Here is a 26618-nt window from a genome sequence, read left to right as displayed (position 1 = left end):
TACAAACAACATAAAATTTATTACAAGAAGTGAGTTGGAGCAGGACATATAAAAATAATCAGAAGCTTCCATGCATGACAGTTCATTTCAACTAGAAGGCAAAATGACATAAACATGGTAAAAGTCACCATATAAAAGTGCAACAACAGCTGATGCTGGACACACATACAATACGAATGAGTTTGGTAGAAAAAGAACAAAATCTAGTCTGCACTTTTACAACTGGTAAATCTCTCAGCTCTTGTCATTGGTCTGTCATCACAGTTGAGATCCGTGTAGCTGGCATGTAGTTGAGTGCTCATTAGCACGCTCCATGGAGTTGCGTCATGACCTCAGATAAAAGCTTTCGGTTCCCAAGCATGCCACTGTCTTTTGCTGACAACATTGGGATGTAAGGACAAAAACACAACCACAGAAAAAAAAAAAGAAGGAAAAAGGGAAGCTCATTAAACAAATGCTCAGAACTAAGCGGCAAGTAAACTTGGGTTGCTAAGCCTTATGCATAAAATTAAAAAGCTAGCAAAAAACGTCAGCTGAAGTTATACCAATCGCAGGCATGTCAATTAATTTGAGATATGTGTAAATGCACTAAAAAGAGACAGGTAATGTAATACTTTTCTCTACATATGGACATTAAGACACAGCTACAAGTAACTACAGCTAAAAAATGTAAACTGTAAACCATCTAATGGATCTCAACATTAAGCTTTGCTTCCACTCCTTATCACACTACACATTCAATCACTCACTGTTTTATGCTTTTATCATTTTAAGGTGTGCCACAGTAGGGACGCTCACACAAATGGCAAACAGTTAAAAAAAGATACCTGGCACAACCATTCAGAACCTTGTTTGGTATTGATGCATGAAAAATATTTATACTGTCAATGAACGTTCTTGAAGGAATAAGAAAGAGAAGGCAGGTGTTTTACTAGCAAATCAGCCTAAATTCAGTTAGGACTAAGGTATTTGAATGCCCGCATTCCTTGGATATTAACTGCAGTACGTAATTCCTTCAGCCATATTGGCTTCAATCTTGTTTTTACATACGTAACAAAGCAGCTGCCAAGCTAAAGAAACCAATGCAGGTTTAGCAATGGCAATGCCTATTATGGTGCAGTACAGACTCGCACAGGCATGCCCTCACAGCTGCCACGATTTTTCACTGCATGACAAGTTTTAAAGACAGATCAATTTGAATGACAGTGTTGAGCCATAGCAGTCCAGCTCCAATGTTCCAGCTAGTTTTTAAATGTCTCTGTTATCTTGGCACTCTTTCAAGGCAAACTAAAAAGCAATAGCAAAACAACCTGAACTAGTCCTTCAAACCCATACATTCATTTATTTCACATAAGACAGTCGGTACTGGAGAAAATTAATGCTATACTTTGCCCTTTTTAATTTCGTACCGTAACGTCGGTGCCAATATGTCAGTGCGACATTAGAATATTCAATGTATGTTCTCGTATTGTGTAGCATTGTCATGTAGGAAAAGTTTACGAATCTCGCTAGGTTGAATCTTCTGGTTTTCTTTAGAATGCAATGTAGTCCTTCTTTACCAATAAACAATTAACAAAACCAAGGTTGAAACCAACAAAATCCATGACATCATGGCGAGTTGGTGTGAGAACTTCAGTGTGGCATCATTAGTAGTCTTTCACATTTGTGTTTTTTCTGGCTTTTCATGCCTCCTTCCATGGCAGGAGTCACCAATTCGCTATTGCAGAAGCTCATTTTATGAATATTTAATATTCCTCACTAGTGTCCCTTTAATAAAATACACAGGCCATAACAAGCACCAACCCAAGAGTTGTTTAGCTGGTTATTTTTCATATTACTGCACGAAAGTTGATACTGTTGATGAAATTGGATACAGAATTATACGTAACTTAAGTTTAAAGAAATCTAGTAAATAAAATTCATCATCATATTTGTCATATGAAAATACCACGCTTAAGAGCACTATTGAAGTATAATGAAAATATTATATATATAGTAAAAATTCCAGAAAATAATGTAATGCCTGTTTAAAATGATGAACAAACAAGCCACAGCATATTAACAATGTTCCCACTGCAAAAAAGTGACATAGCAGAGGCACTTGATTTCAATATCACATTTCTTCTATTTGCCTAAGCATTCTTTGGACGTGTGTTTGAATGAGCTAAGAGAATGACTGGTTTGTGAATCCCTGCAAAAAGAGTAAAAGAGGAAGTCAATCAGGCCACGTAGGTAAACAGCACCCACAAATACATTTGAGTTGCATTCCAGAGTAAGTGCACATTTTAATATCAACAAGGGAGCCCAATATAAACAGCTGTTTCAGGTAAATTGCTGGCTCATTTGCAGTTAAATTTTTCACCATATCACAGTGAGTTTTTGTTCATATAATGTACTGACATGTATATATATATGTGTATCTGTCTGTTTGAACAATAATATATCAGGAGCGCACATAATCTGTGGCAATGCCAGATGAAACATGTAGGCTTTATTAGCAGAAAGAATGAGTCATGGCATCAGCTCTCAAGGATAATGAATATTGTTTTGTCTTTAGCAGATGTTTCACCTTCCTAGAACAGGTGGTGCCACTGTTCCTTCCTCTGAGGAGATTACTCTTTTGGCACACTATCACAGCAGATGACATGTACCTTAGTTCCACCATAAATTAAACAGGAGAACATTACGTCCCCTTGTCATGCCAAGCAAAACACATTGTGAAATCTCACTCACATAAAAATAATAAGTGCAAACAAACCAGCCATTTGCCCAGGAGACCCATTTATAGCAGGCTACTCTGTCAACACAACTTACAGCCCTTTTTATTTTTCAATATCAGTTAAGGTGGCAAGGTTATTTAGCCATCACTGCAAGCATTATACCGTGTCCAAGGATCTCAAACAGGCAAGTAAAGCTACCTAAGTACCTATGATGGCTGTGTTGAATTAGGTGTGACATAACAAATTGAGCTCGACAAATATACTTGTATGCTCAGAAAAAGCAGCTCACGACATGAAAGAATGCTTGCACAAGCTATACTGTGAAATGCTGCATTTTTTTACACACTATTGCAAGGGGAATTCCAGAGTATAATAAGTTAACTTAGGCCAGCTGGCCTGTTCATGAAAGAACACAACTTGCATTGAACAGTTGCCATTAAATCTGCAGTGTTTCTACACTTATACCAAGGGTTATGTGTTGCACACATTAAATATTTATCATACTGAACATTTTAACTTGTAGTAAAAAGGTCAAGCCACATTATTGAGTGTCCTTGCCAATCTTTGCTATCTCAAGGGCTAAAAGGGTGAATGCTTCACATTTTGTTTAACCAACTGGTTTTGTCAACACGTCATCTCTTAGCCGTGGTTCATGGATATCAGCATAAAAGCAGCAGGACGAGTTGCATTTTAATAATTACTTCTCAATTTTATAGACTAATTAATAAAGATATTTGTATAGTAAATAGGTAATTTTGATATAGATAAAAATATATCACACTGATTTGGTAACCATCATGCCTACGTGATACCTTTTATTAACTGGATGACTTTCGTACACTGCATCAACCATCACAGGAAAGCAATGAAATGAGGTGCTCTACTGGCATTCACATGAAGATATCTGTCATGCTGGAGCCCATTAGTTTTAATGAAAGTGGACTTGGAAGCAAACACTCAACTTACGTTATATTACAAATACCTGCAGAAAGTTAATATCATGTGGTCATTTTACAAATTACGAGTTTTGACAGCAATTTAATTGGATGCAAAAACCATTCAACTTACGTTATAGTTCTCCTCACTTGTAACAAACTTGTACTTCTTTGACTTGTACAAATCCCGGCGCTTTAGGCAGTTAAGTACAACAAGATCACACAGCACAGTGGCCTGTAAAGAAGAAGCAAAGCAAGAAGGATCAAAAGACACTTGAAGACTGCCCTCTCAGCTAAATAAATATACCTAGTTAATACTAAACCGATCTAATAAGCCCGAACATAACAAATCACCGTTAATTAGAAAATTAAGATGAGAAGGGGCGCAGTGTGCTGGACAGAGGGTGTGTGCACTATGTTTGTCATACCTGACAGCGTAAAGCTTTTCTTTCCACACTTAGTCATGCCTTTACATGATGACTATCAATTTATGATTATACTGCGCTTAGTATTACACTGACGATTTAAGAGAAGGACAGGACGCGGACGTACGTAGCGCAAACTACCAACTGTTTAATACTGTTAAAGTACGCGCTTATATACAGGGAGATATGTATATAACCGCAAGTGGAATTAAGCGCAGTATAATCATGAACGTCCACCAACTAGCCCTCTTCATTGCTTTACTAAATAGATGATGTCTACTTGTATGCTTACCACAACCATTAATCCAAGGCCAGATCCTATGTTGATGGCAATAGGAATGGGGCTGGTTTTGCCAGCCCTGCCTTGAACTAGGATTACGAAGGTGATGCCATATGCCTTCACAAGGCTGCGTTCCTTCTCGTTGTAGTACTTGGGGTACCTGTCAAGAATCAGTGACACATATACAGACTGGCTCTGTCTAATGATCAGTGCATGTTAATTTCAATGAATTGTAGTTCTTACATTAGCATGGCACATTTGAGTTTTTGCAGTAATGTTAACATATGTCATGCACTGAAATAATGACATAGTGGTTTATGACATGTGCCAGCATTACATGACATGACGTGTCATAGAAAGTTGTTTAATTGTGCCACGAAAGATGAAGCAACAAAATGAATCAGCAGATGAAATACAATAGTTCACCTAAAATTCCAACCCTTGGCTAGGGCTGCCTTGGGGTCATCAAGACGAAGAAAAGAATAGCTGGGCACACAGTACTTGGCATCGAAGTCCAGGTTGCAATCCCATGATATAAGCACCTGTATTACACCACCCTATAAACAAAAAGACAAACAAGGAAGTATACATTACATTAGACTTGCTATTGAAATAAATGCTTGGTACATGTGAAAACAAAGTTTCATAGCTTAGCTTCAATAAGCTGTGCGCCTCTTAAGAGGTGCTAGAAAGCCCTGTGTAAATTCTGTCACTTATTTGCTTTTAACATTTTGCCACTTCTCTGAATACCACTAACAGTCTGGCATGGGTGGCCTTGTGCCACACATCACGCATGCGTTCGTGAGCTTTATACCTTCATGCTGCAGTTTTCTGTATTGAACTTTGCCGATGCCATACCAGAAGCTCTCTGTTCTTCCATTTGTACAAGAAAACTGGTACACAGTGGTACCATGTCTTTGGCATAATCCATCAAATATGAAAAGCCATCATGATGCAACCAAGGACACACTCTGACTAGAACAATCATAGAAATTTGTAGACAAGACCTTTTTAGGGATCTTTTAAGGTGATCAATTAAATGACACTTAACGCTTAACTTCGAATCCCCGAAATTATTTAAAAGACAAAGCATATGTATGTAGTGAGTACAGCACCACAGAAGTTGGCAGTCATAATAAACTTTACAAAACAAAAGTTTCTGTTGTCAATATGGAACATGCAAAAGGTACAAGAATGTAGCCACGTTACCTTAGTACCAATATCATCAAAATCTTCGCCTGCAGCATCTAACATGTCATCAATGCGAAACACCGGGCAGTGGGCATCCTTTTCAGGATGATACCGGCAGTATTTGAGATATGTTGAATTTTCAACATCGCGGACATTGCTCCTGCAAGTGGAATGTGACTGAAATCAGGAATGTGTGCTGCTGCCTATTTCAGGACTCTCACATAATACAACAGTACTGTACAGCCCACGTAAATAATATTTTCTTTATAAGAACATGCTAGCATAAAAAGAGCAAGTGGAAATGTAAATGTATACATGCAATGTAATTGCCCATTAATTTTCTTCACAAATTTGAATATAACCACACATCAACTTCTGCCATAGCTGTTCTGCAGAGTTGTAAATACGCACTTTAACTCATTCATTACCACACCTATAATAATCGATCAATTTGATAGAAAGTTTTTTATGTCCTGTTAAAACTTTCTGTTTGAATTCTTTTACTAGCAATGTCATGCATAATCTCAAATGACTGAAATTGAACTATTTGTCAGGTTTGACCATTTTTGGCAGACTGAGGAGTATAGAAAAATAAAACTTCGACCGAAAGAATTGTCGTAGCTGGCCACCAGTGCTTCTAGCACTTCCAAAATAAAATGACGCGAGATATGTGCCTTGGTCGACTCGACAACAAAATTTTAAATGACGGCAGCAGTGAAGACACAGAAGCTTCTGTTAGGCTGTCTAATTTTCCAATCTGACATCTAGTCTGTTTTAATGATGTCTCAAACAAAGCTAGATGCTGATAGGTGCGTGATGTATTGATAATTGTGGTTGATCAATATCAAGTGCAATCTTATTGCTCCCCTTGTGGACTGCTTTTATCCAGCAGCATTTCGACAGGGTATATAGAAATTATTACAAGCAATTGTTCCCATCATGTGGAGTCTCTACACACACAAGAGCACACAGTCCATTTCAGACCGATCTGCGACCAAAGCTTGACTAGCATTCTTATCTCTTACATTCTGAACACCGCCTGTACAAGCAAATTTATAAATTATTGTACAATATTGTGCTACACTCCACGTTACTGTACAGCACTGTACAGGAACTGAACATAGCACAAGGAGGCTCCAGTGCCAGTCAAAGGGACACTAGACCACATTGCTTATACAGAAAATTTGATTGAATACAGTAATCAATTATAAGGAGGCTTCTGCACGTTCCCCGACTCTGACCTGACAATCATTGCTCCACAAGCCTAAATAATGCAATAAAGAACTAAACAGGTGCCTGCTGCAAGGAGTAGCAAATGCTGCCTGTGCAATGGACTCTTACTCGTTTTGACATTTGCAAAGCTACTGCTTTCCTCCATAGTGTGGAATCACTATGGCTAGGATTGATGCCAAGAAATATTCATAATAAACTTTTTTGCCTAATACAACCTTTGTCTGTAAAGTTTCGAGACTGATTTATTTTCTTCTCTAGAAATGATTCCCCAAAACAAATGTTGGTGCATATGTGTAGCATCATCTTTTCGGGCTAACATGAGCTATTTATGTTGATTGCTGTGGCAGCTGCTAAATGGCACTACATGTAGACAAATATGTTGTCACTAGTCTGCGCATTCTCCTGTGAGTGAATGTGGAGAGATGGACGTCCACGTCCAACAGCATGTAAACATAAAATTCTGTATGAAGCTTGGCAAGACAGCCACACAGACGTGTAAGCTCCTTCGTGACGCTTATGGCAATGAGACAGTATCACAGGTGCGAGTTTTTGAGTGGCACAAGAGGTTCGTTTTGGGGGGAACGTCAGTGGTAGACAACACAAGGTAGGGGCGCCCTGCAACCTCACGGAATGAAAACAACGTGGCTCGAATCGAGGAGATCGTACAGCAAGACCGCACCATTACAGTCCACGTGCTGTCGGATGCTCTCGACATTAGTAAGACAACATGCCACCAAATTTTGCATGAGAACTTGGGGAAACGAAAGCTGAATGCCAGACTTGTGCTGCACTCCCTCACTCAGAGCCAGGAGGACACGTGGCCATCAGTGAGCGCTGATTTGCTCTCCGAGGCAGAGAAGGATGCTGCATTTGTTGACAGCATCATTGCTGAAGACGAAACATGGTGTTTTCAATACGATCCTCAAACAAAGAGGCAGAGTGCCGAATGGTGGTCCACAAGCTCTCCGGCGTCAAGAAAGATGCAGCGACAGAAGACCAAAACAAAGACGGTGCTGATAGTTTTTTTTCGATGCCAGAGGTGTCATACACCACAAGTTCATGGGCAGATGGTGAATCAGGAGTTTTATATCCGCATGCTCCAACACATGCGTGATGCACTGCGACACCGTTGCCCTGACTTATGGGTATCTGGACAATGAAGCCTTCTCCACGATAACGCAAGGCCACACACTGCTCTCAGCGGGACAAAATTTCTTGCCAAGCACAGCATTACTGTACTTCCCCATCTGCCATACTCGCCTGACCTCTCCCCATGCGATTTTTTCCTGTTTCCTTGTGTGAACAGAGCCCTAAAAGGTCGCTGAATGGGGAGCATGGAGGCCATTCAAGATGCCGCGACAAAGGAGCTGACAGCCCTGCCAAAAGAAGCGTTTTCCAACTGTTTCCAAGACCTCAAGAAGCGTTGGAAGCTGTGTATAGACTGCAAGAGAGACTATTACGAAGAGGTGCTGCACAAATGATTTCAATGTTAAACGCATTCTTTTAACGGACTCAGTCTCGAAATGTTGTATGACTTACAAAAGTTAGGAACGAGGAGCCAGGTGCATATATTTTGTATACAATTAAGTTTTTTTTTGCTTTCAGTACTTATATTACAATCAGCAAGTTATTACTTTCATTTGTGTTGCTTGAGGCGCTTGTATGAAGTTTCACATGAAAATTCTCAAAAACTCTCAGCAATGGTTACCAATACACATCCATTCAAAACAACATTGATCAGGCTATAATTTTATGTACGACGGTATATGTTGCAACTACTATGCCTTAAACGGAAGTGCTAAAACATAAAAGCACCGAAAATTAGCACATTTCTAGCGGTAAGGAAAGAGCTAAATGACACACCAAAATGTTTGCTTGAAAATAAGATACATAAGCAGTTACATTTTGCAGTGCTTTAGGATGCACTAGATGCAGCAGAAATCAAATGTGCATATTGTGTGCATACACAATATGTAAAGTTTGTAAAGCCGAACACTGGAAGCTTAGCTAATGAATACCATAACCATTCTTATGAGCCATACAAGACACGAAGAGGAGTGATGGTAACACTACGAGAAGTTAGCGGCAGATACTGGGTGCTTGCCTTCTAACGTGAAAAAGAGAAAATTCGATGTAGTTCTTGATGAGCACCGTAAAGTTTCGAACACCAGACAGCAGTGCTGTGCCATCCCTCCTGCAAAGACATAATAAACACAAATCATAATAATGGCAGGTGTGCATTTTTACCAGACTTTCACTCATTCCAGCATTTTCACAGCGAGTTTCCGCACTCATCGAGCGAGAAGTGTTCATGTTTACCTGTGCACACGTGACACCGTGCATGTCAATTTAGTTAAAACGCATTGGCAGGCTAGTTGGTTTGGATCCATGATAGAAAGCCTAAGTGCGACTGAACAAGGATGTAGAAATAAGCAGACACACAAAGACAGCGCTGTCTCTATCTGTCTGTTCCTTCCCACGTCCTTACTTTGTCATGCTTACACATTCTATCATTGTTAATTTAGTTAGTAAGTGAATGTTTACAAGTTTGCACGGCCGCTAAAACTACTATCCTTACTTCGTACAGCTATCCATTAATTTGCTATCGCAATCGGTGCTTCACCTTTCAGGCGAAACTGTGACATTTTATTTTTTCTTACTTTCTGAAATTCCGAATTTTGGGGATCACCTTAGAATTGAGGCCGGCTTAGATTTGAATAAATACAATATGTGGCTAGAGAAGCTGCAACTGAAAAATAATCTCCCTAAATTTGTAAATTTTGTTTAAATAAAGTAAATGTCATAAGTATAAAGATTACTCAAACTGTAACAAGATATCTAGAAACTAATACAAGTGAATAGAAAAAAAATATTATTGTATATACAAGCCAAAAAGTTTTTTTTTATTATGGGCTGTTCTTGAACATATTGCTTCAAAGGGTTGCTGTAAGCCATACTGAACTAAAGTTTTTGTGCAAGAGCAGAGAACTTTACCATAGGGTAGGCACGTACCCAGGATTTTTTTTCGGGGGGGGGGAGGGAGGGCACCACCTCCATCATCATCATCATCATCATCATCATCATCATCATCATCATCATCATCATCATCATCATCATCAGCCTGTTTTATGTCCACTGCAGGACGAAGGCCTTTCCCTGCGATCTCCAATTACCCTTGTCCTGCCGCCAACCGTTTCCAACTAGCATCCGCGAATTTCATAATTTCATGGCACCATGCATCTATAGTTTTCTGCCGTCTTCTACTGCGTTTCCCTTCTCTTGGTACCCATTCTGTGACCCTAATGGTCCAACGGTTATCTAACCGGCATATACATGACCTGCCCAGCTACATTTTTTCCTCTTGATGTCAATTAGAATATCGTCTATACCCGTTCGCTCTCTGATCCAAACCACTCTCTTTCTCTCTCTTAACGTTATGCCTAGCAATCTTCGTTCGATCGCTCTTTGCGCGGTTCTTAACTTGATCTCAAGTTGTCTGTGTCCCTTTACTTGTCCTGTCGTTTAGCACTGTTTCTATTGCTCGTAATCATGAACCAACCAGCCCAAATGCGTACTCTTCTGATCTCAACTCTCTGCCCCGTATGCCAGCAATGGCAAAATGCACTGAGGGCACACCTTACTTTTCAATAATAATGGTAAGCTTCCAGTCAGGAGCTGGCAATGTCTGCCGTATGCGATCCAACCTATTTTTATTCTGTGAATTTCCTTCTCATGATCAGGGTTCCCTGTGATTAATTGACCTAGGTAAACGAACTCCTTCACAGTCTCTAGTGGCCGATTGACGATCCTGATGTTCCTTTGCCCGACTATTTATCATTATCTTCACCTTCTGCGTATTAATATTCAACCCCACTCTTACACTCTCTCAGTTAAGGTCTCCAATCATTTGTTGTAACTCGTCTGCACTGTTGTTGAATAGAACAATGTCATCGGCAAACTGAAGGTTGCTGAGATATTTGCCGTCGATCTTTACTCCTAAGCCTTCCCAGTTTAATAGCTTGAATTCTTCTAAGCATGCAGTGAACAGCTTTGGAGAAATTGTGTCTCCCTGTATGACCCCTTTCTCTATAGTCCCTGCTTTTCTTGCGTAGAATTAAGGTAGCTGTAGAACCTCTGTAGATATTCTTACGCGAAGGAAAAGTCAGTAAGACGAGAAACCATTTACAGATTATGGAGAGAGAGAATGAAGAGGAAAGGCAGGGAGGTTAACCAGATATGAGTCATTTTATATTTACAACAACGGTTGCAGTGCTGACCGGTTAGATTCACAGCGCGAGCCCAGTTCGTTCTTCCTCCTCTTTTCTGGAGTGATGGCGCCCACGTGCCTCGTTCAAACAAACAAATACCACACGCATGTAGCAATATTTTCCAAGCTTTTTACGTGAGCGTTCTGTACTCCTTGATTACGTAGTGCCTCTATGACTGCTGGTATCTCTACTGAATCAAATGCCTTTTCGTAATCTATATAAGCCACGTAGAGAGGCTTATTGTACTCTGCGGATTTCGCGATAACCTGAGTGATGACACGTATGTGATCCATTGTAAAGTATCTCTTCCTGAAGCCAGCCTGTTCCCTTGGTTGACCAAATCTAGTGTTGCCCTTATTCTATTGGAGATTATTTTGGTAAATATTTTATATAATACTGGGAGCAAGCTAATGGTCCTATAATTTTTCAATTCTTTAACGTCTCCTTTTTTTGGATTAGTATAATGTCTGCATTCTTCCAGTTTTCTGGGACCCTTGCAGTCGATAGACACTTCGTATAAAGAGCCGCCAGTTTTCCAAGCATTATGTCGCCTCCATCTTTGATTAAATCTACTATTATTCCACTTTCTCCTCCCGCTCTTCATCGTTTCATTTCTTGCAGGGCCCTTCTGACCTCATCACTAGTTATAGGAGAGTTTCTGTATCCTGTTCATTACTGTTTCTAAGTGAGGTATCGTGACTCCTCTGAGTACTGTATACAGGTCAGCTTAGAATTTTTCCGCTGCTTTTACTATATCTTCGAGACTGCTGATGATATTATCTTTTAGTGTATACATCATGGTTTGTCCCAAGCCAGGTTTCTTTTTTACTGATTTCAGGGTGCGTTCATTTTTTACGGCTTCTTCAGTCTTTCTCATGTTATAGTTTCGAATATCAGTTATTTTCGCCTTGTTGATCAGTTTTGGCAGTTCCGCAAATTGCGTAACGCTGTGCGGCCGCCAGACCCACACAACCGCGTAGAGCGCGGGACTCTGCGATTCTAGATGTACTGCGCTCACGGCGAAAGGTTAGAAAAACACCCACATAAGCACAGCAGAGAAGTGGCTACATGAGGCGGTTCAACCGATAACTGTAGAAGCGTCATTCAAAGCAAGTAATTGTTCTCCACTTCCGGCAGCGTTTTCTCTACTTCCTTCTTAAAGGGACACTAAAGGTTACTATTAAGTCAACGTGGACTGTTGAAATACCATCACAGAAACCTCGAAACGCTTGTTTCGTGCCAAGGAGAGACTTATTTTAAGAGAAAATGCGTTCTGAAGCGTCCGCGTACCTCTAGCGCAGTTCAAATCGCCCGCCCTCCGATCGAGGAGTACTGACATCATGGTCTCATAGTGACGTTGCGCCATCGGTGAGTAGAACGGCGTCCGCAGACGGCGCTACGGCTTTTCTGCGCAAAACGCGAACGCGCGGCCAGAAACAGAGCGAAGACAGAGCCGACAGCAGAGCGAAAGCGGGAGTATGGTGGCTAGCGGAAGGATAAGCGAATTACATCCCACATTACGTCCCACGGCACACGGAGAGTCTGCGGCGAGCTCGCAGCGTGGTCGGCGTGGTCTATGAGAAGCGACGAGCCTTTTTGCACTCGCAACAGGGCATAAAAATGTGCGAATCTACGCAAAACTCGGCCTAGAAACGTGCTTCGCCACAGCCAGGGCTCAATACGACCCAAGCTGGCACGACCCAGATGTCGTTTCCCGCACCGCCACCAGGCGCCGCTACTATACCTTAAACTCCAGCGCAAGACGCCCATAAGCTGGTACTTCATTCTATGACGCTAACTTCGACGCTCGTCGCAATGGACCCTGACACCGACAGATTGGCTCGCGATGGTGGGCTCAACTTCAGCGATTTGAGCACCGACGAGCGCGACCTGCTGCTGAGGGCTCGCACTGCCGGCGTCGTTGCGTACTACGACGGCGGCCTCGACACCGGCTCTCCGGAGCGGGAAAGCAACGAGGGCTTCCCACGACATCACATGGACGTGGCATTCTCGCTGCTTGTTCCAAATGAAAGTTTCGCGAGCCAGCAGAACCCTCACAGCACGACGCGATAACGAAACTACTGAAACTCCAAAGCGTGCGCGGCGCAGAGTCGAGCGCGCAGAGTCGAGCGAAAACGAAACCTTTCGAACACCCATATTACTGCAGGGTAACGTCAAAATGTTATTTTTTCTTAGAATCGAATAGACGTAGACAAGTAGCATTTTTTTCCGTCTTATAATCGAATGAAATGATATTTTTAATACGAGTAGTTGAGTATTAGTAACACAAATTATGAGGAGTCCTTTCGTCATCGGGCTAGTACCGGAATTTCGCTGTGGGGTCTCAAATCGTGTCATGCATTTACCTCAATTTCTCGGTTACTAAAGCTCTGTTCGCGATTATATTGACGCCTTAGACGTTCTAGAACATTGCTCTACCACTTTAACTTGAGTTTCTGGTAACCTTTAGTGTCCCTTTAAATAAAAAGATGTTGATCCATAAATATTCTCATAAACAACGGTTAACTTTCTTTTATTATTCGCTTTTCCTTGCAGTTTGGTTGTTGCCTTGGTTCTCTCCCTTAGTAGATCGCTTAATTTCTCAACTCCTTGCGATTTTTGTTTCCAGTTGCCAATTTTGCACGAAAAGTGTTATACAATTAGAGAAAAACAGACGAGGTAACGGGCGACAGTCATCTTGCTTGTGATTTTAAAGGTTATTGCAGGGTTTCATGATGGACGCAGTTTCACATTATTTTATTTCCCACCTTATCTAACCCATATCACGTGTATATGGTTGCGGGCATCTGCCAGACTCGCGGCGAGCCGTAACTGAAGGAAATAATGAAGCAAACTGAAAAGTTAAACGCAACTGACGTTTTCTCCGGCCGCAACTCGTTCCACGAGAGTACAGACCAGCTCAGTAACAGCCACATCCCTTTCCTGGTCCCAGGCTAACCCTAAACAATAAAGGTTGAACTAACAAAAGCTGTAGCTATGCGCGTGACGGTTGAATAGATGGTGACAACTGAACGCATCTCGAGTTAATCGCACGGGTGCGGAATCTATGAGAAAACTATCCTTCACATTACAAGAGATGCCGATAACTACCGCCATCTAAAAGGAGTGAAAAACGTAGCATAATGCTGACCGATTAATAGCTGCCAAGTCTCAACATTGATCTGGCGGCGCTTTAGGAATGTGTGAGGAGTGGTGGCGTGGGTGTATGATACTTGATTTCAGGGGGGGCCCGGGCCCCCCCGGGCCCCCCCCCCGGGTACGTGCCTGCCACAGGGGCCCCAAAAGTTTGGAACCCCAAAGAGCTTTGTGGGTGTTAGCGTTGGGGCATGCAGGAGTGAAGAGTTTTAGAATAGGGCTTCGCATTTCTGGATAGCGTATTGTGCTTGCAGTGCCACTACGGCATCAAAGAAAAGCTATCATAAATAATTAAGTAATATATACAATTTTGTAATACGAAGAGTAATTATTACATTCAAGTTTCCACAATAAATTACAATTTAGAGGTTATTTTATTAGCAGCGAGCAATTTGTTGCCCTTAGTTTTGAGTAATCAACTTTACGTGCCTCCACCAGACAAGCTAAGCCATGTTAGGCCTACGAGCCATGAAATCGACAATTGAATTTGGAATCAGTGGCATCTAATGAATCAATCTTCATAACACATGCTGGTTGAGAGAAAGCGATAACCACAGTCACTTCACAGAACTTCACGTGTTACCATGAATCGAACCCAGTTTGGTGCTAGGTTAGAGCCGTCACTTCGATGGGTGCCGCCATGTTTGTTGATGCAAAGCTTTTGGGGCTCCCGCCAAAACAGTGCAATAGCTTGCCTGACGGGAAACCCAAATGCAGTTCGCATCTCATGCATGCACAGAGGCTTTGATGCTATTTCTTTGGGGCCCCAAATGTTTGTGGCCCCTATTCTAAAGCTCTCTAATCTGAGATGGTAAAGGGCCCTGTCACTTCATTTTTGGCATGACATTACACATGTGGATTACGTTACTATCAGTCTTTTTGTAAAGGCACCCTCTGTAGGCATTAAGTTCAAGGAAATTAGAGTTTAAAAAAATAAATTATGGGGTTTTGCGTACAAAAATCACAACATGATCATGAGGCACGTTGTGGTGGAGGACTGCGGAATAAATTGAACCACCTGGGTTCTTTGATGTGTACCTAAATCTAGGTAACGGGCGTTCTCCCATTTCGCCCCCATCTAAATGCGGCAGCTGTGGCCAGAAATTAGAGTGTGCCTAGTATTATAGCCGAGCCTCGCCTGTTACAACAGAGTCACATTTGATATGAAATACTTTTAACGTTTGTTATAATCACATATTTGTTAAAGGATGATATCGGTGAGAGACATTTTCAACTTACTTCATTATATCCACTTATTCGTTACATACAATAATTTGTTATATTGATGTTCGACTGTGTAATAGACCTCCTGAATAAAAAGATGAGGTTCGTTAATTTGGTACAGCAAAAAGAAGGCTCAGAGGCGAGTCGTGTACAATATGAATGCTGCTTGCAAAAATGCATACATAGTCGAATCTTGCAAGCTGTAACTTTTTTACGCCTGAAGAAAGCAGAAATAAAAGAATGCTCACAAGGGTCCAAAGTCTTGCTCTACAGGACACCAGCCCGAAATTTCGCACACATGCAGTGTATCATTTGGCTTGGCTGCCCTTACACAACGTCCTGTCATGACACCTGCATCATGCAAAGCCCAAGTAATATGTCAGAAAAACAAAACACTGAAAATTGGCCTCCTCATACACCAACAACTGACAAAACTGCATTATGTTGCTCACATGCTGCAAACTAGATTATAACCGTTTTAGCTCACAATTTTTATTCCTATTACTATGGCACTAAAATAATGGTAAGACTAGCTATTGGACAAACACACACCATTACTCCCAATTCATGCTTCTTTTCTTTTTTAATTATGGGGTTTTAGTGCCAAAACCACGATCTGATTATGAGGCATGACATAGTCAGAGACTCAGGAAAAATCTGGACCACCACGGGTTCTTAAACGTGCACATAAACCTAAGTACATAGGTGTTTTCTCATTTCGCCCCCATCGAAATGCAGCCACCGGGGCCGGGGTTTGAACTCGTGACATTGTGCTTAGCAGCCCAATGCCATAGCCACTAAGCAACCATGGCGGGTCTCCATGTTTTTTGCCAAAATGTACTGTTGGGTGAGCTGGTCTGCCATAGCCTGCAAATGAAGCCAGATAACATGGAGAACAAAGAAAAAAAAAAAACTCTCTGTCCTGCTTTTTCTTATGTATGTGATTGGTATGCTATTAGTTATTCAATATAATAATTATGAGTGAATGCAATGTCCAGCTTCCACTACAAAGCAGCTAGGGGTAGTTGGTTTTTAATTGTTATTTTGCGCTTTCCTTTGTACTCGAATTTCAAATTAGGACATTGTAATCAATAAAAATAAATTATTGCTGACTGCATGGAGCGATGTATTGTCTTTAACGTACATATAATGCAAGTCACAAAATAAGAGTATCAGATGGTAGTCATTGTGTCATGGTTCTCTTTCTCCGTTCTCTGCTGTCTTATATCATGTGATTCATGGACAGGAATGCAGGCAATTTACTATTGCAATATTTGGCAGTTGCTAATGGAAAGCCCCTCGTGCCAATAAGAACAATGAAACAGCCACGTGAGGGCGACAGCACAAGACTTACCATTTCCAATTAAGAGCGGCTTTCCTGGTGTACAGGATGTGGTATCATTCTCAGACTTGCAGTGGGCGTCTTTAACTTCTGGGTCCTAGAATGGTCACCACACAAAATGATACTACATTTGAAGACTAAAAAAAAAAAGGTTGCAGTTCTACTTTAGAGGCAAAGCAGTGATTGCAATAGCAAATTATTAGACAGCTATGCGCAGTAAGGTTAGTATGTTATCAGCTCAATAAATTGCTGTAGATATTCACTTACTAACTAAATTAACAAGCATGGTCATGCATGCACAGACAAACATGAACACATCTCACTCTATGACTGTGGACACTTGCTGTCAGAACGCTTGTGTGATGAAGAGCGGTAGCAGCAGCGAGCAAATTCCCCTTCGTGCTGTCTCTCGCTTCAGTGTGAACTATGCGAGAACAGAGCACACACAAAGCCACCAGCTATGTCCGGTCAGCTAGTCTTCGAACCCACTACAGATTACCTGCGAGATAGGATGCGCGCGGCTGCTCTCAGCTGCTCCATGTGCAGCGGCTGTAGTAGTAGAAGCGGACATGTGCGCTACCCCCCACCCCCCACTTCCTCCTTCCTAGCGTACACGCATCTCCCTGCTCCACCCTTGTGCGCGTGAAAAGTCGGCACTCCTTCTCCCCAGTTTGCTCCCTTGCGCACACAACAAGTCGTTGCCGCACCAAGCCACCATCCTCCTCGGCTCACCCTCACACCTATGGCATATGGCCTCGACCTTATCGCACATGGGCTTAATACAGAACATCACGGCAACGCCAACAGTGGAAATTTGCCAGGAGGTGTCCATATAGTTGCTATCGCAATAAGAACTGAATGGCTGCACATGATCAAGACACATGTCGCTACTACTCTTACAACTCCCTCAGCACTGGGCCACATTAAGCAAATTATCAGGAAGACATACATCATTTCATGCAGATGACCGAGGCCAGAAACAGTCAGTTGCTATCACGTCAAATCACTTTTCTCAGCCATCTGAGATGATAGCAACCGACTTTTTCTAGCCTTAGTTATCTGCATGAAATTCGCTAATGAACCTGGACTAAGGTTTACATTAAATAAAGTTGTTCTCTCTCTCTCAGATGGCCAAGACTCTGTGTGCAGACTAGGATACTTTTTGATCATCATTAATAGCAACATAAACCATTAAAGCACATGCTCACCTCTGGACACGTCTTGATTTCTTGGCTAGGTGTTATAATCAAGTTCGTAGTCACAAAAAACTGGTTGCTCTCCTGCAAACAGACAGTTCAAGCATAAATTGATTGCATTCTTGCTTGTTTCATTAACATTTATAGGAAGCTCGTTGACACAAAAATATAGCCTTAATGACAAGAAAAATTTGCGGTTTTAAAATGTGCAACATTGCAATAATCTTTTTGAAACATTGTAGCTACATGGACAATGCAACTGATCTATTTATGCCAAGGTCTGCAGCTATGAGTTTTAGGTTGCACAGTGTAGGGTGGAAACATAATTGTTTGCAGAGATCCATTCCTTACCTCACGCTCAAGCTGCAATGAATTTTAAAACATTTTTATTGTACCCTCAGGATTAGAGGTATTAAAGAGGGGAGTGGGCAAAATACAAACACAGAAATAACAAAATAAGGCAGCAAGAGATAACGATTAAGGTCAAGTCAAGACAGGAGCGATGATGTCAGCTATAGACATGAAATTTTGCATTGTCTTCAATCCCAATAACCATGCCGGGAAGGAGGTTCCATTCTTGAGAAGTCCTAGGAATGAAAGACTCATGACAGTCTCTAGTGTGGCACTACAGTATTCCAACCTTATGCCGATATCAATGCAAGATGAAATGTGTGTTGGGGGAGAAATAAGATTTCTACGCAGATAGGTATTCTGGAAGTATAACATGTGAGACGGGGCAAGGCAAGAGCACTTGCAATAGGCAGAAAGTGGAGGAAGTTGCAAGGTGTTCTTCATAGAAGTTATGCTTGCTGAATGACTACAATTGCACTTTTTCATGATTCCTACATTCCCAAAGCTTCTGTGAGAAGCTCAGCTTCACCAAATGTTTTTGTTGGAGTGGATAAGCCATGTCCCTAACTAAAAAAAAGAAAACTTCATAGCTTGGAAGTCATTTAAAATTAATTTTATAAACTTAAGTAGAATTTTGTCGTGAGAAAAACTTCTTCAATTATGAGGTTTTACGTGCCAAAGCCACTTTCTGATTACGAGGCACACGAGAGTGGAGGACTCCGGAAATTTCGACCACCTGGGGTTTTTTAAGGAGCCCCTCACTAGGTCTGGCCATTTTGAGCTGACAAGTGCAGTGCACACAATGTGCGATAAAAATCGTGCCTGCAAAGTATTACATTGCTACGTGCTGCGGAGGGGCCTGAAATTTCAATCCGAACGCCGTTTCCCTCTTCACTCGCGGCGAACCCGCCCGGAGAGGGATGGTTACGCAGTCGGGCTCCTGCATCTACGTAATCGTGTCCACAGTGTGACGTCGCTCGTGATGACATGTGACTTCGAGAATTATTCAAGACATCTGTTATCTGCGTGATCTGTTGCTTGAATTGACGAACTGAAGTTTAGAGAAATAATAAAACACACAAATGGAATGTATGCGTGTTTTACTTCGCACTGAAGCAAGAGAGATGTACTTCCGCTTCGTCTGCTTTTTCCCACGGTCGTGCAGTCACACGCGCAGGTACCGAAACTATGCCATTTTCTACCGTGTTCCAGCATGTGATCACGCTCTGCAGTCCGCTTGTTCTGCCTCAGTATTTGTGTAGCACTGAATTATACCACTAGTCATGTTTCATTGTGCACAGCATGCAAAATTGTGCACTGCGCGAACGAGACAAACGCTCGTGCACGATGCCGTCGGCAAAAATGCGTAGCGAAAAAAAGAAAAGAAAATCAAGGAGCAAAAAAAAATAAATAAATAAAGGTGGGGCCTGTGACGTATGCGTCATGCGATCCTTGAGGTCCGGTATGGGAGAATGCAGGGAAGGAAGTTCGCTTGCGTAGGCTAGATGGCGCGAGTGGAGAAGGCGTCTTGCTTGGCGGTGGAGCTCGCCTGCTGAAATAATGGGTTCGAGCCACTGAAATATTTCTATCTCGGCTATTAATGAGCCAATATGAAAGAAATTTGCAGCAGAATGCTTCCTAGAGGACACGTAACAACTTCCAGCGTATAACCAAAATTTGCCATGGGGCCTGGTGAGGGGCCCTTTAACGTGCACCTAAATCTAAGTACACGGGTGTTTTCACATTTCGCCCACATCAGAATGCGGCCGCTGTGGCTGGTATTCGATCCCGCGACCTCGTGCTCAGCAGCTCAACACCATAGCCACTGAGCAACCACAGCGGGTCGTGAGAAAAACTTCAATCCCTGATATATTACGTCGAACACCAGTGGCTGAAGGAATCATACTGTTCATGTCCCTACCCTAAGGTGGAGCTGCCATGTGCAGCTTGTGTTAAGATATTTCGTCACAGCTAATACGCAGATGGGGTACATAACTTCGCGAATATGAATGCATCAAATACTGCTAGATAATTAGGTGTTCTTTTGACTACAGAAGTCATATCTAAACATGCTAGAGTCCAAACGGAAACTCAATTTTGATGTGTCTCTGTTCCGTGCAAGAATTTGTATCCAAGAGCTCAGCATAAACATTCTTTTTCTCTGTGCACCATGCATGAGGCTGAACAAAAGCATTGTCTACTCTTTCATGGCAACACACATCATTTACTATGTTATACAGTCAACATGTGCATGTTCATTCATGATTTTCCCATTTGTTTAATCTAAGCCCGTCTATTGCTGTAGTGCTTCTAAATGTGTCTGGCAGTCCACAATTAATTAGCCCACCTTCATTCATCAATTTATATACTCTTTGCATGTTCATAACTCTAGGCTGTTTTATAGCAGCTTCCAAACAAATATACTTCATTATAGGAAAGTAGATTGTCATCCTCCCAAGAGTAACATGAAGCTACAAAGGACAGATGACAGTCTTCCTTTTTATAAAACTTCCTCCACCAAATCAAATAAAGAAACACATTAATTCAAAAGAATGAAGGTTTTTATGCTAATATTCATAGATTAGCTGCTGAAATACACAGGCAGATCCAGGGGGGGGGGGGGGGGGGGGCAAGGAGAGAAACATGATGCATGCCTTCCGTCGACAGCCCTCGAGGCCATTACAGGTTCCGCCTTGCACTTGTTTCCGGCAATCCACTTACTGCTACGAGCACTTACGACTCTGCTGATCAGCGTTGCGACAGTAGAGAGGAGCTTTTCTACTCTTCGTCAGCTGAAAACTTGTATTCGGTCAGTGATGTGATAAGAGCGATTGCTAAGCCTTGCTTTGCGTTCCATTCACCTGGGCATTGCTATTTACGTGAATCAAGTGGATGAGCAATTCACTCGTTGTGGCAACCGCAGGTTGCTACTGTCTACAATTCATATAATTCAGAAAGTTATAAATGGGCAACAAGGGCTTTCAATTTTCTTGTATAATTGTGCTTTACCTTATGAATACTTTACTCATTTTATGTCAGTCATTGCTGAGTTTATACCTGCTAAAGAGTTCCTGAATTTCAGCTTAGGGTAGAAAATGTTTTCATTAGAGTTTTAGCATTCCGGTATTCCGCTAAATGCTGACAGATTGGTCGGAATAGCATGTGAGCAGGAGCACAAACATGAGTGGCCTGTAGGGTGCAGCCATCTGGTGGCGCAGAGCTCAACCTGACAAACACAGAGCTATTACTACACTCACCAAGTCTATTCTACTTCGCTGATGGTGTAAATTTTCAGCAGCAGCATAATGTTCACGATTATGCCACTGCTGAAAATTTACAATAGCAGCGATAAGATTTTGCATTGGAGAGATTGTGTCTCCTTGCCTGACCCATTTCTTGATAGGTAATTTTCTCATGGAGAAACAAGGCAGCTGTGGAATCTTTGTAGATATTTCCCAAGATATTCATATATGCCTCCAGTACTCCTTGATTACCAATGCCTCCATGACCATTGGTATCTCTACCGAATGAAACTCCTTTTCATAATCTATGAAAGCCATATGAAGAGCTTTATTGTACTCTGCAGATTTCTCAGTTACCTCACTGATGACATGGATATTATCCACTGCAGAACATCTCTTCCTGAAGCCAGCCTGTTCTCTTGGTTGATTGAAACAATGCCTCCTCATTTTGTTATTATTATTATTATTATTATTATTATTATTATTATTATTATTATTATTATTATTATTATTATTATTATTATTTTACCAGCCAGATATGGCCAATCATAAGATTCACCACCCTTTCCTATTGTCCTTTCCTACTCTTTCTCATCGGCTAGCATTCACACCTGTTTTACAGTCATGGGAGAGAGTACCATCTGGGTGACGCCTTACGATGGAAGTTGGAGGAAGTAATCATTTTGTTAAGTTGTGCATTGATCTATGGAGCCATGCTCTGTATCCCTCATGATCATCATGTTGGTTGTCATGCTGTATATTGCAGAGACGTGGTCTTTTCTGGGAAGGCGTCCCCATTCATAGCACTGTAGCATTACGTGTGCTACCAACGGGGACGTGTCACAATGATGCTGCTGCTGCAGGCAGTGGATTTAAAATGTGTCACACAAGTGCTGCGTGGCGACAGTGGCATTGCTTCGATATGCCATGGCGAAATGCTCAAATCATGTGGACTCTTAACTGCAACATTGCAAGCTCCTGGGAAAGGCAGTGAAACTATATAACAGGAATATGAAATGAGGTTAGAGGTAGTTAATATGGCAATAAATTGTTTTGAAGTAGGTTTTGCTGTAATTCAAATTAAAAAGTCCAAGAACGCCCAGATTTCAGAAGAAAACAAACATGAGCGAGAACCGGTGCCATTTTACTGCTGCACCAAAGACAGCTTGACAGTTGTCTTGGACCATGCCATTTACACATGCAAAATGACTTCATCGACAACCATGCCATGCAACATGAATGTGACAACATACAGCACTTTATACGTCCAGCGAAAGACAGTAGTCAGCTGAATCACCACTGCAAACAGCGAAAAAACCAGCCATAGGATGCCCTGATGCTAGCGCCTAACCTGTCGATCCAGCGAGTGAAATGCAAAAAGTGACGCGCCGCAGATGAAGAGAGAGCTGGAAGAGGTACGAATAAAAAAAACCCAACAGACAGGTGATATAAGAGGTCTACTGCTTCTCGACCGGAACAGCAGTGGCAGGTGCTCGGATACACCTCATGACACAAGCAGTCATAACATCTAGCTAGCATCACGTTGCGGAAACTCACTGCACCAACGGCTCCCATTGGGGAGCAAGCAATTGTGCTGGCACTGCAAAAATAGAGGAGGCAATGATTGAAGTCAAGTGTTGCCTTGATTCTGTTGAAAATTATCTAGGTGAATATTTTACAGAATACTGAAAACAAGCTAACGGGCCTGTAATACTTAGATTTTTTAATGTCCCCTTTATTATGGATTAGTATAATGTTGGCATACTTCCAGCTCTCTGGTACACTTGAAGTCGTGAGGCATTGCGTATAAAGCACTAAAAGCTTTTCAAGCATAATATCTTTTCCATCTTTCATTAAATCGACTGTTATTCCATCTTCTCCTGCAGCTTTTCCCCGGGACATGTCTTGCAAGGTCCTTCTAACTTCATCGCTAGTTGCAGAAGCCCTATGTCCTGTTCATCAATACTTTTAATGAAGGTTGCCTGGCTGCTCTGGGTACTGTACAGAGTCAGTATAGAATTCTTCTGCTGCTCTTAATATATCATCAAAATTGCTGATTATACTGTTTATTTTTCAGTGCATACATCTTGCCTTTTTTTATGCCAAGTTTTCTTCCCACTGATTTCATGCTGTTGCCATATTTTACTGCTTCCTCAACCTTGATGACTTTATACTTTTGAATATCGCTTACGATTTTCTTGTTCATCCACTTTGACATTTCAGAAAATTCTATCTGATCTCTTGAGACACTTTCACACTTCGTTGTTTCTTTATTAGGTCCTAATTGTTAGTTGAGAGAGCTCACCTTATGGTTGCCTTGGTGCTTTACCTCTCATGCCAATTGCTACTTCTGAAATTGGCCTATACTTATGGCTTCATTCATTACCTTTATGTCACATTAATCTTTCTGTTCTATTGCTGCATTTTTGTTTGTGAGCACCAGCCTTAATTTGTCTGCCTTTACTTTTACTTAGTCTAGCTTGGCCAGTTTCTTCTTAATTTTACACATTATCTTTTCAAATTGGAAGAAATCCTACACCTCAATAACCTATGATCAATGCCCTTTACCCTATTTAGCACTTCGACATTATGCATTAAGTTGGGATCGGCAGAGAGTATGAAATGTATTTCGTGTCTTGTTTGTCCATTAAGGCTTTTCCAGGTCCATTTCCTGTTGCTGTTCTTCCTGATCAGGGTATTCATTATTCGGAGCCTATTCTTTTCCACAAATTATACCAACATCTCTCCTCTACTAGAATCGACACTGTAGTTGCCAATTGCTGGTTTCCCATCCCGTTTTCTCCCACTTTTGCACTGAAGACACCTATGACTACAGTATACTGAGTTTGCACCTTTGTCATTGCTATTTCAACATCTTCATAAATACCATTCTATTTCTTTATCATCACGACTGGAGGTAGGAGCTTAGGCTTATACTACCTTTGATCTATATTTCCTATTTAGGTTTATTATGATTATTAATCTCTCATTAATGCTATATAATTCATCAGTGTTGCCCGCAATGTCCGTATAAATTAGTTATCCTGCCCTGTATTCTCTCTTATCTGGAAGACCTCTGTAGCAGAGGATGTGGCCGTTAGTTAGCACTGTATAAGTCTCACCAGTTATACACTCACTAAGGTCAATAATACCCTGGGTAACGCGTGATAATTCCTCAAAGAGACCTGTTAAACTAGCCAAAATCAGGAGGGTTCACATGTTAAATGCTACGAGGTTCAGTTTCCAGAGATGGCCTGTCTAGACATTCTTAGCACCCTCTGCAGTGTCACAAGCCCGACCGATGATTTGGTCAGGTGCTCCGCAGCCAATGAGAATGTGAGGGCCACGGGTTAATCACAAGAGTCACAAAGGAGGTAGTGGCCAAATACTGCATCAGGAAGGCCAATTCTTGTTCTGGTGTGAGAGGTACAATGGAGGTGCTGTTTCAGCTGACACGTAACTTTGCCTTAATATTATTGAACGTGCACTAAAACTTTTTTTAGGTGTCTCCTCTCCTTTCCTGAAACTGCACCCCCCCCCCCCCCCTAACTTCAGTTTGGCAAGGGCCCCTTCTCCTAAAGGCTACCCTGGATCTGCCCTTGCTGGATTATACCTTTTAGAAAGCAACAGGGCCAGTATATGTCCCATCCATCCCACTGTGCAGGATAGCACATTTGTGCTGTTTCATTGTGCTTCAATACTCTAAAGACACAATTACAGTCCTCTTGCGGGAGGGCTTTCTGACATGGAAGCTCATCATATCAAAAAGCATGGCTGCATCTTACCTCTGGTGGGACAACAACGTCTGCTATATCCCAGACGCGTTTGTAGACAGACTTGTTCTCAAGGAATGGGTAAAAGGAATCATCAGAGATGTTTTCTGTGGACAGAACACCCTTGACTTTTGTTGTCGTAGCTGATGTGAAAGTGCTGAACTGCTGGTATCCTTTTTGATAGACGATGACGTACCTGCATTGTATGTCACATGTGGGGCTAGTTTTCATGGTCAAATAAATTAATATTACTGCACGCTCTACAGCACAGCATACATCCATTTATAAATGTGACACTGATTACTCTTCTGTGATAAAAGTGACCAACGTAGATACTTATACTAGTGAGAAAAGGCATCCCCTTAATTGGTATACGTGACCGAGTGACCACATTAGAGGCAATCAATGGTTCATCAGAAAGCAGCTAGGTTGTCGCTGCAGTTCCCTGCGTGAGGTGTAATACTGGCAGACGCCCCAAAGATAAAAATGAATGCCGACTAGGAAAACAATACGGCGCATTATCTGCAGGTTCGACGTACTGTGTGCAATGACCGCGGACTTGCGCGGGGCGTAAGACGGTCGCTCGACGTCAGCTTAAAGGTTGTGTTAAAGGAAATTAAATTGTTGAAGCCCTGGGCTTTTGAAATTCACATCCGATACATGACAAATATATAGCCTCCTGTATATATATGTTGCGCGTTTGTGCGAACTCGGAAACGGAGATCACAAATTCGACGTGCGGCAAGTCACGCATATATATATATATATATATATATAGCCTGGTAGAGCCCGTATGCTTTCAAAAGCGGTTTCTTGTCCCTTTTTTCCTTAAGGAAGAAATAATGAATTGTAATGCTTACCCAATTATGTAGCCCAAGATGAAGAGCTGAATGAGCCTGTTGAGTGCGCCGATCTTTTTGTTTCCGATGTGGACGACTTTCAAAGTGTCATATTCAAAGAAATAATTTACTGTGGCCTTAACACAGTTCATCCCTCTTGCGTTAGGACACTCTGACAGACAACTGCAGTAGGAGCAGCCCGACGCGATCGGTGCGCTGATCGTTGAGCCGATTTGCAGCAATACTACACCTAGTGATACGACGGCACCGACCGACGGTGCACAAGAGAGGATAAGTTGCCTACGGTTTCGAAAGCGCACGCACGGCAGTCCACGCCTCCACGAAAGCTTCGTTGCAAACTTCACGCCTCCACCACTTCCACCCCTCACCTCCTCTATGCTTTACCGCTTTCCCCGTTAAAGCACTCACGTGATCATGCAAAC

The 26618-nt window shown here is 41.8% G+C and overlaps 1 protein-coding gene across 1 annotated transcript; it reads right to left on the bottom strand.

Moving 5' to 3' along the window:
* LOC142575250 (P2X purinoceptor 4-like) lies at window positions 1-26571 on the bottom strand. The gene is made up of 11 exons (XM_075684442.1): window positions 26197-26571; window positions 25349-25532; window positions 17983-18054; window positions 16787-16871; window positions 15681-15783; window positions 8889-8978; window positions 5570-5711; window positions 4787-4917; window positions 4373-4520; window positions 3789-3890; window positions 1-2191 (listed from the first exon to the last, which is right to left on the bottom strand). The coding sequence occupies exons 1-11, from the start codon at window positions 26325-26327 to the stop codon at window positions 2165-2167; spliced, it is 1215 nt and encodes a 404-aa protein (XP_075540557.1). The 5' UTR covers window positions 26328-26571; the 3' UTR covers window positions 1-2164.
* Between the last annotated feature and the right edge of the window lie 47 nt (window positions 26572-26618).

Source organism: Dermacentor variabilis, chromosome 3 (genome assembly GCF_050947875.1).
Source record: "Dermacentor variabilis isolate Ectoservices chromosome 3, ASM5094787v1, whole genome shotgun sequence".
Classification (NCBI taxonomy): domain Eukaryota; kingdom Metazoa; phylum Arthropoda; class Arachnida; order Ixodida; family Ixodidae; genus Dermacentor; species Dermacentor variabilis.
The sequence above is the reverse complement of the archived record's forward strand: the minus strand, read 5'-3'. Positions and strand labels throughout refer to the sequence as shown.

What these genes read in the sequence shown, in the direction of transcription:
- LOC142575250 (XM_075684442.1), bottom strand. Translation starts at nt 26,327, where the DNA reads ATGAACTGTGTTAAGGCCACAGTAAATTATTTCTTTGAATATGACACT. An exon ending in GCCGCTCTTAATTGGAAATG is followed by an intron (nt 15,784 to 16,786) that starts GTAAGTCTTGTG and finishes TGCATGATGCAG; the next exon opens with GTGTCATGACAGGACGTTGT. An exon ending in GAGCAAGACTTTGGACCCTT is followed by an intron (nt 8,979 to 15,680) that starts GTGAGCATTCTT and finishes ATGTCTTTGCAG; the next exon opens with GAGGGATGGCACAGCACTGC.